General features: G+C 33.9%; 1 protein-coding gene across 1 annotated transcript in view; it reads right to left on the bottom strand.

The window, feature by feature from the left end:
• Dnah6 (dynein axonemal heavy chain 6) overlaps nt 1-10,783 on the bottom strand; it is a 205,335-nt gene that overhangs the window by 90,501 nt on the left and 104,051 nt on the right. Inside the window, exons 34-39 of the mRNA XM_010635241.2 lie at nt 8,551-9,106; nt 7,693-7,815; nt 6,840-7,028; nt 5,709-5,852; nt 2,576-2,797; nt 1,665-1,812 (exon numbers count right to left, since the gene is read on the bottom strand). Of these exons, the coding sequence (XP_010633543.1) occupies nt 1,665-1,812; nt 2,576-2,797; nt 5,709-5,852; nt 6,840-7,028; nt 7,693-7,815; nt 8,551-9,106 (1,382 nt within the window). The remainder of the gene's footprint in view (nt 1-1,664; nt 1,813-2,575; nt 2,798-5,708; nt 5,853-6,839; nt 7,029-7,692; nt 7,816-8,550; nt 9,107-10,783) is intronic.

Below are 10,783 nucleotides of genomic sequence, written 5' to 3'. Positions count from 1 at the left end.
AAAAAAAAAAAAAAAAAAAAAAAAAAAAGTTGAAAGGTTTTCTTTCATAAATGCCACCTACCACCCTCACAAGGAAAATAGGGTTTGGTATTCAAGGACTCCCCAGTCCCATCAAAGGGAAATGTAGAAGAGTGGATCTGCACAGGGATACATTTATAGAAAACCAACAAATACACTTATCAGAAAAAAACACAGAAAAGGGAGCAACTTACTCTGGTATCCAGTGCTCAAGACTGATGGGCACATAGCCAAATCCCTGTGGTTGGGATTAATTATGGGAGGGTGACTCTAATTACAGTAACTGATGAAAGCTCCAGTGAGAGGCAAGAGGATGTAGTGCTGGAGGATGGGATGGAACGGGGGTTGAGATCTTGACTCCCAATCTCAGGGAGCCGTCCCACAGGGAGGCTGGTGCCAGACCCACAGACGGCTCTTTTAGGAGTCCTTCATAAGGACTTGCTCCTGAAAGTCTGCCTCCAGACAGCACAGGCAGACAGTCAGTGCTGACTAGAGAAGTAAGGGGCATCCGCAAAGAGGCCCACCTAAGTGTCAGCTAGGGAGAATCCACCTGTCCTTCTTTCCCTCTTCTTCTATCATGACAAATCAGGGACAGCAAGGGAGGGTAAATGATACCCCATGACCCCCTCCACTTCCAGTAGCTGGAGCTGCAAACCTGGCTATGAGAGAGGAGAGGGTGAACTTCAAGTTAAGGTTTGGGATGAAGTTTTATATTGTCAAGATCCAAACTAAACATATACTAAAAACAAACAAACTAACCAACCAACCAACAAACCCAAAATATCTGAAAGTGACCAGACAACTATAATATTTATCTCATTAACAAAGAAAGGTGAGGGAGATACCAAAACCTGCCTGAAAGTGCTGACTGAAGAAAAAAACCTGAAGAGAACTCCATGTCTTTTTGCCACCGAGTTCAGAAGCTCAAAAACAAGAAATTTGCTTGTTTTGAATAAAGAGAAATCAATTCAGGTTTGGAGAATGTGGAGAGAGGAAAACCATGAGGAGACAGAAATGAAGATGTTCTGGGTTGAAGGTGATAGAAATAAATGATTGGGTTTTTAACAGAAAGCTACCTAGATGTCTAGCACTAAAAAAAAAAAATTGTATGAACAGAATTGCCTAGCTATAGCTAAAATACATTTTTTTCTTCCACCAAAACTCATGTTGAGATGTTGTCCCCAATGTAACAGTGTTGAGAAGTGCTAGGAGGGATTAGTATTTTTTTTTCTTGGAAATCAGTTCTTGCTCTCAACACTGGATTGGTTACTAGCTGAGTTATAAAGCCAATTTGGCTTTCCTAGCTTTCTCTCTTTCTCTCCCATCACCACATGATCCTCCGTCTCTGTCTGTCTGTCTGTCTGTCTCTCACTATCTCCTTCTACTCCATGATGCCATCTACCACGAGGCCTTCACAAGAAGCTGATGCCAGTATCATGCTATTGGACTTCCATGACTGTGAACTAAATAAACCTCTCTTCTTCATAAAGTGGAAAGTTTCTGCTATTTTATTCTAATGACACAAATAGGCCAATACATTCCTTTACAAATCAATTAAGCAAAGAAAATATTTGATTTTGTTAGATGCATTATTTCTGCAATTTATTAGCTTAATAAATAATGCATGCAGAATAATAAACTCTTACCTAGAATGTTTTTTCTTTTTCTCTCCAGTTTTGACTCAATGATCTCTTGTGTTCTTGCAGATGAAGTTTGTGCAGAAAAATTTAGATAAATGGGGACATAGCCAGCTGATTCTTGAATTCTGTTTAGCAATCCTTTTGCAATAACAGACTTTAAAATTAAAAATTTTAATTGATTTCACATTTGATACAATATTTTTTCAGTAGCTTAAATCAATAATAATCCAGAACAATAAGTAACAAATAAGATAAAAGGAATCCAGGCTGAAACATCTGCTATTCTCCAGTTCACTGGACATTCCACTTATTTATATTTATCAGAACCAAAGAAATACTCTATTCAGCCCTACATCATCATAAAATTATACCAAAACCCATCTTGGTTACTATCCAAATCAACTTGATAATGAGAGTCACAGAAAGATCCAACTTTCATTTAGAAATAATTTAGAGGGGAAAGAATGAATTCATTTTTTTGAAATACTCCCAAACATTTTCCCTCTACTCTACTTTTTCCAAAAACATTAATAATACACCATTGCTATATCAGGTAGGGGATAGGTGGGCCTTCAATGGTTTTTCTGGATACGAACTATTTTGGTCAACTCCCACCCAACCAGTGCAGCAGCAGCAGCTCCAGAAATACCAATGAATGCAATATAGAAGCCCTTAAACACAAAAACCAGTCTATAAGTTCCTATGGTTTGCATAAAAGTAACTCTATTTATTCAGAAGTTGACAAACTTTGGAATAATTTCTAGGATCAGTATATATTTAGCATGGCTCCATTCTTGAGGAAAAGATAAAAGTAAAGTTTCTCTGAGAAGTAATGTGTTATTTCTGGTGCTGATAATTCTAAGTCCACCACGCCCTAATTTTTGGACAGAACTTCTTGTTTCATATTGGTTTCCTACCTTGCCAACTCCAGTAATTCCGGTAAACAGCACCGAATGCTTGACGGCTAGCAGTTTCTCCATTAGATACCCAAAGCGCACCGTGTCAGTTGTGGGGACAAGCATTTCAAAAAATGGAACATCCCGGCTGTACTTAAAGGTAGGTATGATTCGATCCCAAGGGTCCAGCCGCTTGGTGTCAAAGTCCATGTGAATGTTCCACAGATCACCAGAACTGGGAAGCTAGGAAATAAACAAAATTGTCACAGGGTAATAAGGACATGAAGTGTGATCAAGGAATATGTTGAATATTTAAATTTAAAAATTCATTATTTTTTGTCAGAATTTTGAGATCAGTTCAGAGTTTTTATAAATGTAAATACTGATGTAATCATTGGATCAAGATGGCCAGCTTTTTTGACTAGCATATATAACCTTGAAAGTCTTTTTCTTCTCCTTCCTTGTTAATCCTCCTCAGAGATAATCATTAGTTTATATGTTCTATTTGTCTATCCTTTTGTAAGCACCATTTTTGTCTCATTGCTGTTACTTTAAAATCATGTAGTTTAGGTTCTTCAAATTTTTTCTTTTTTAAAAAGATTATCATAATTATTATAAGTCTTTTACATTTTCATACAAATTTTAGAATGAGATTTTCAGTTTCATAAAAACATCTGTTGGGGTTTTGGAATTGGAATTGCCTTGAATATTCAGAATACACTGTGTAGAACAGACCTTAATAATAACGAACATTCTAAGTCCATGAACATATAATACCTCTCTTTTTGTTTAGCCCTTTTAAAGTTCTTTCAGTAAAGTTTGGTAGTTTTCTGTACAAGTCTTTTACATCTTTCATTAAATTTCTTCCTAAGTATTTGTTATTTTGTTGCTATTGTAAGGTAAATTATATTGTTTTAAAATTAACTTTTTGTGGGCCTTATATCCAGTGGCTTTGATAACATACTTATTAATTCTAATAATTTATCTGTGTATTATTTAGGGTTTTCTACATATTCAGCTTTGTATCCTATAAAAATAATGGTTTTACTTCTTTCTTTCCAAAGTTTATGTGTTTTATCTCCTTTTCTTGCCTTATTGTACTGGCTTGGATCTCCAATACAGTGTTGACTATGTAACTTGATCCATCATTCATTTAGCATAGACTGGTTGATATTAGTTGTAAGGAAGAGTTTTCCTGTCTCCATTACTTATTTATTTAGTTATGCATAATTTTATCATCAGTATAATCACACAGATTTTTTTCTTTTTTATCATCACGTTTATTGGTATATTTTAGGTATACAGTACAGTTACATTCATCATTGGGATCCTGTATCTTTACATGACAGGTCTTGATTCTCATTTTTCCCCATACTCCTGCCCTCCCTGTACCCCCTCCACCCTACCCTGTTTACAAAGACTTTATTTTCATTTTTAACTTTTCTCATTTTTTTCCTTATTTCCTTTCCCCCACCCTTCCCACTTCCCCTACACCTTTATCACAGATTTTTATTTCCTTCAAAGGGTTATAATCCTATATTATTAATATTTATTTTGACTCTTAAATCTACCCATTTTTTACTAGTTGGAGTTCTTTCACACTGGTTTCCACATTCTTTTGACATTTCCCTTCATTCTTTGGGCACATCATTACTATCTGAATGCAATATGTTATAGGCACAGTTTATACTTTTCCTGCCCCTGTCTTGGAAACAATTATTTCATGAAGAATTTTCAGTTTCCTGTAGTGCAGAATAGTATTTAGAAATTACCATGCTAGACATGTATATTGCCATGGAGGCGCTGTTTTTAACTCCTCTCAATGCATAGAACGAAGAAATTAATATATGAATATATGTGCTCCTTGATTTATGACAGGATTACTTCTATCCTGATAACCCTGTGCTAAACTTATAAAGATGTTATAAATTGAAAATACTTTTAATACTCCTTAACTACTGAATGTCATAGCTTAGTTTATCCTACCTTAAACATCCTCACAACACTTATATTAGTATATAGCTGGGAAAATAATCTAATGGAAGGCCTAAGTGCTAAATATTAGCTCCTGTAATTTATTGAATTATTGTAGTATAAATGAAAAACAGAGTGGTTAGGTATGTACACTTTTGCACCACCACACAGTCAAAATCTTCCCATCATAAATTGGGGATCATTGTGTGTGTATGTGTGTGTGTACGCACATGAGTGCACACAAACACATGTATCCTCTGTATCCATTGCTTCTCTATCTGCAGATTCAATCAATCACAGATCAAAAATATTTGATAAAGAACCTGCATATATACAGGACATGTAGACTCTTTCTAGTTATTATGCCCTTATACAATATAGTCTAATAACCGTTTACATAACATTTCATTGTACTACATGTTACAAGTAATCTGGAGATGATTTAAGTACAATAGAAGATTTTATAGGTTATATGAAAACACTACAGAATTTTATTGAAGGGACATAATTATCTTTTGATATTTGGCATCCATGGGGGGAGTCCTAGAACCTTAGAACTCCTAGAACCTTAATCCCCCATGAATATTGAAGGACAACTGTAGACAAATAGCATTTCATACAGTTACATGTACATAAGGTAATATTTCGAAAACCCATGAATACTGATGCTTCCATTTTCAATCCAATAACACAAGGTGCATTTTAATTTTTTCTGCCATATTTGTAAATCCCTTCTCTAACAGTAAGAAATCTCAATATATTCACTCATTTTCTCAATCTTAGAATGTACAGAAAAACTTTCAGAAGTACTAACATCACACTACAAAATATCAATTTACTACTTAGAATTCAATATTCACTGATAGTGGAGATTTTTTTCTGGTACCAGGGATAAAATTCAGGATCTTGCACTTGCCAGGCAGGTGTGGAGCTACTGAACTACATCCCCAGCAGTAGAGAGTTTTAAAAAGTAGACTTTATACCTTATTTTTTTGTCTGAGAAAAGCCTCTAAATTTAAAAAAATAAAATAAATGTTATCTATGGCTTAAAAAGTGACTAACAAAATATCGCTTAGTGAACAATTTATTTTTATAATGGAATTAAGGATTTTAAAGCTTTATTCTTAAAGTTTAATTTTGATGACTCAAAATTATAATGCTAAATTTATTTAGTTCTTACCCTGGCATCAGGATTATCATCAAATTGTGTTCTAATAAATGTATCAAAAGAATCCCAATAGTTTTCAGTTAAGTTTCCACCCACAGACCATAAATAACAGAAAACAAAAGTCTGACATATCAGAGTGTTCAGTTTGGTTTTCTCCTGGAAAAATAAAGAGAAATACTTTTAATATTTTTATATATAAACATACAAAGAATCTTAAGTTGAAAGGTGTAAAGATTTTTTTCTTTTATTGAGTTTATTGGTGCATTTTAGGTATACAGTACAATTATGTTCATTATTGGGATCTTGTACCTTTACATGACAGGTCTTAGTTCTCATTTTTCCCCCTTGTCCTTGCCCTCCCTTCACCCCCTCCTCCCCTCCCCATTTACAAACACTTTATTTCCATTTTTTCATATTTTTTTCTTTTCCCTTATTCCCTTTCCCCTACCCTTCCCACTTTCCCTACACCTTTAGCCTTTTTCTTCCTATTTCACATGGTCAATTATCTCATTAGGATCTTATGTACTATTATAGTTTTTCACACCAGAGAAACTATTTGGTATTTACACATGTGTGACTTACTTATTTCACTTAGGCATATATCCTCAATATGTATCCATTTTCCTATGAATGAATCTAATTTCTCATTCTTTATGGCTGAGTAGTATTTCATTATATATTCTTTTATTTAAATTCACAATTTAAAAAATGGGAACAGTGCATATTTCATTCATTGGTTCATAAAGTGGTTTCATTATTTACATAATTGAATACTGATGAGAAAATGAATGGCAAAACATATGTAGGAAAAATAGTATAAGGTTTTCTTTCCAGTCTCTACTACAATTTCTTTTTAATGCCTGCATGAAGGCATTTAAGAACACTGAGAATATCTTGGATTGGGACTGTGTTATAGACTGCAAGGGAATTAAAGATTGAGTGGATAAATAAAAGAGATGTTCTCTAACATTCCTTCTAACCTCAAGATTATATGAATCTAATAATACACATTAGTTCTCTGAAAAATTAACATGAAAACCAAATGATTAGATTTCAGATTACTTGGGGTTATACATGTACAAAGAATCTATACTATTATAAAATTTTCTTGGGTTCATAGAAGTAAGAAAAGCCTTCAAGTACCATTGACAAGTTAATTCCATCTTTGCCAAATAGCAAAGACTCCAATAAGCAACAGAGTGTAGTAACTTTGCTGATGTCCACTTGTGGGATTGCTTGGTTGCACTTTTTATTGACAAAATTTAAGCCTTCGCCAACATAACGTTGGAAAAGGTTCAATATATATCCTTCAGCTTCCTCATTCAGCTGAAACTGAAACAAGCAAATAAGGTTTTAGCAAGATTAGATGAAGCACAATTAAGTTTGGAAAGCAGTTGGTTAAAATCTGTACATTTCAATAAATTCAGTAACCTTTAAATCAAAGAATATAAACATAAAAAACAGGAAATAAATTTTAAGTGAAGCTTTTATGATTAGGAAGGGACAGATGCAGGAGATTCTGGGTATCTGAGAATGTTTTACTTCTTCCTTTAGTTATGGGCATACCAGCGCTCATTTTATAGCTTTTCCCTCAGACTGTCAGCAGACATTTCACGCACTTTTCCTTACTGATAATCTTTCATGATTAAGAACAATGAAGGAAAAGAAAGTCCTTTTTCACTGCCCCAGCTTGTTCTATCTGTGATTTCAGAGATTTCAGGGTCCGGCTTGTGTTTACACTTGAGAGGAACCAGTCTGGGGAGAAGCTGGAAGGGGAAATGGGAAACAGAATGACTAGAGGCTAGCAGGCTGGACTCAGAGGGCATACAAACACTCCTGGAGGAGCCAGGAATGTCTAGGGAGAGGTACACCATAAAGCCGCAGAATTCCCTCAGTAGAGCAGCCCAGTGCTGCCTTCACCTACTGCTATTTGTGTATTTTAGGGCAGTGGGAGCCCCTGCATGTGGAGAAATTGGGGTCTGTCTGTTGCACTTACTCTTTTAGAAATACCCTTCATCCAAGTTTTAACACAAGGCATCCATTTCAGTTCTTCAGGATCCACAAACACCATTCCACATCGACTGACTGTTGCAGGAGAGGCAACCCTTAGGTCTTGCACCTGAAGTTGAAGAAGTTGAATGGGTAACAGATAATATGATACTTCCCTATTACAACTTCAGTGTTAATGATTCATACTTTTAAAGCTTACACTTTTAAAGCACTGAAAGGCTTTGTGGAAGATAGAGAGAGAGCAGTAACTAATCAGAAATGAAGAAGAAATGTTAAATGAGGCATAAGGTGAAGAGATAAAAACACAAATAGAGAAAGGATATGGTCAAATCCTATGGGCAAAAATAGGCATATTCTTGGCTTCTCTTGACCTTTTTCTTTATTCATTCTTATATCCCCAAACCTAGCCTGATACCTAGCACAGTTGGCATCCAGTCTGTATTTGATGAACAAATAGAGCTTGGATGGTATCTTCCACAAGGTTTTGTCGCTTTATTTGGTTTATATCTTTCTTCCAACCCCTCATCAAATATTCACACTATGGTGGAGTAATTTATTAATATAAAATATAACAACTTTTAAACTTAGAATTTAAAACTTTATGTATCTTCCTATGAAAGAAAGCATGCCAAGAAACTGGAATTTACTATATTTTCTCTTCATACAGAGGTGCATTTGGGAGACTGTCAGAATTGACAGTCTATTTCACAAGGATAATTTAGTGAATACTTATTAAGTAAGGAAAACACCAGCACAGATGGTAAATGATTCAGTGGGAGGAAAAATTTAATGATAGTGTACCAAATAATGTTTAATTTCACTTCACAGGAAGTCAAACATTTACCTCAAACAGCATGTGGATTTGTGGTGTGAGTTTAATCCTTTCACTGTTAGCCAGGCAAAGCATCTTGTTATCATCCAATACTGTATTCATATTTTCAATCCAAAGAGCATCCACTGGCCCATCACTAATGATCCATTTATGGTCTTCTGAAGTATCATTCACAGCTGCTCGAACACTCAGTGCCATCAAACCATCTTTCCATTCCAACGTTATATTATTAACTTCACCATATAACTCACCCATTGTTATTGATTTAGGATTGAGAACATAGGTTTTAACTGCTTGATAAAAGGGATTGCCTAGATTAAGTTTTTGCAAATTTCCTAAAGTTTCTGCTAGTATTTGGTAAACTGTAGTTTTGCCACCTCCTGTTGGCCCTACTAACATAACACCATGCCTCACAAGCATAGTTTCATAGAACTGGATCACTTTTTTAACCATACATATCTCAGGCTGAAGGTCTTGTCCATTCATGACATCCACAATTGTTGACTGTAAAATACCATAGTCGTGTTCTGGAATATGGACTCCGGGAAAAAGGTCAGATATGATTCCACTGACAAAGCAAAATTAAAATCAATTAGGAACCACTGGTCACTGATATTTTCTCATTAGTTACAATTAATTGATTCTTCTGATTATACACAACATGATTTTGCACGTAACAGAACTTTGTAAGATTCGATATTTGCTGTACCAGAATCTCTATATTTTTTCCTGATATTTTGTGTGATTTTTTTTTTCCTCTATAGTAGGCAAGTGCTCTCAATATGATAGGAGCTTCTCTAAGATAATCAATACCTCTTATGCTTTTACATTGCCCATGGTAGGTATATAGAAGCAAACATATAGAAAATGATGAATTTATCAATTTATTAAAAATTATATTTATAGCTCATATTTTCTAAACAGCATTTATATATAAATCTACATGAATAATTAGAAAAAGATGAAGATTAAAATGGAAAATTAGTAGATAAAAAAGGGAAGAAGGGTAAAGTTCACTGCTTATATGAGAAATAGTTATAGGAGATGTTTTATGGGAAAAAGAAGATAAATCCCTTCTTTACATTATATACACAAACACATTTGAGATACATTAAAGGCCTCATAGAAAATAATCAAAGTATTAGATAAAAGTAGAAGAGGTGAATTTCACAACATTGTGATAAAGAGGTCTTTATAAAAAAGATGAAAAATCTACAACTGTCAAAAAAGTTGATACAGTGAAAATACCAAACAAACAAACAAACAAACAACCTTCCATGAGACAAAAAGTTTTATGCAAAAATTAAAAAACTAAATGAGAGCCTTAGGGAGATATTTCTAATGTTTTTATCAAACATAGTTTATGAATTTCTATAAGAAATAAGTAAAAAACACAACAGAGAAATGCTCTAACAAAAATAGAAATGGTGAATGAACATAGGAAATAATGCCTAATGCATTGATAATAAAAAATGCATAATAAAATAGGCCTCTGTATTTGGGCACTGTTGAAATATTTAAGAAGGAATAGGCATTTTAATGAATTCATTTTATAAATGTATTATGGTAAAACCTTTTTGGAGAATAACTTGATAGAATCTATTTAAATTAAAAATAGCAAATGCTATGACCCAGGAAACCTGCTTCCAGGAATCTCTTCTAGAAAGATCATAATGGTGCAAATATATGTAAATATATATAATTAAAAACAAAAACTGAGACAATAAACAACGGCAGGGAAAAGAAGCAAATAAGATAAATTAATGAAAAAGAAAAACAGTTCAGCAGTGGGTAATATTTATAAAGCTACAATAAGTTCTGGACACCCTGGCTATTTAGCTCAAATTATTTTGCCATATAACTATATACAAAGGATAGGTGGAAGAGAAAATGCGCAATGAGTATCTTCATGTCCCTTTACTAATTCCATACTTAAAGCTGAGAATCAAGAAATGGCATAAGCATAGGTATTTATAAGTATGAAGGTGAATTGCATAATAAATAAATAAGAGTTGAAAGTCTTTAGGAAGTGGGAATTGGTGAAAGGCAAAGAATTATTGGCTTCCATAGGACTCATTAGTTAAATTATTTTCTTTTTAAAATCATGTATACATGTAATTTGGAAAAAGGTAATGAAAGAGGAAATGGATAAAAGCAATTATATCAGCCTCAACCCTTTTTTTTTTCAAGGTAGAAATTTCTCCCAGAATAGGAACTTATAACCAAACTTTTTTTTTTTTTTTTT

The sequence above is a fragment of the Fukomys damarensis genome, unplaced genomic scaffold, assembly GCF_012274545.1.
Source record: "Fukomys damarensis isolate Sample0158 unplaced genomic scaffold, DMR_v1.0_HiC HiC_scaffold_2, whole genome shotgun sequence".
In the NCBI taxonomy this organism is placed as follows: Eukaryota; Metazoa; Chordata; class Mammalia; order Rodentia; family Bathyergidae; genus Fukomys; species Fukomys damarensis.
The sequence above is the reverse complement of the archived record's forward strand: the minus strand, read 5'-3'. Positions and strand labels throughout refer to the sequence as shown.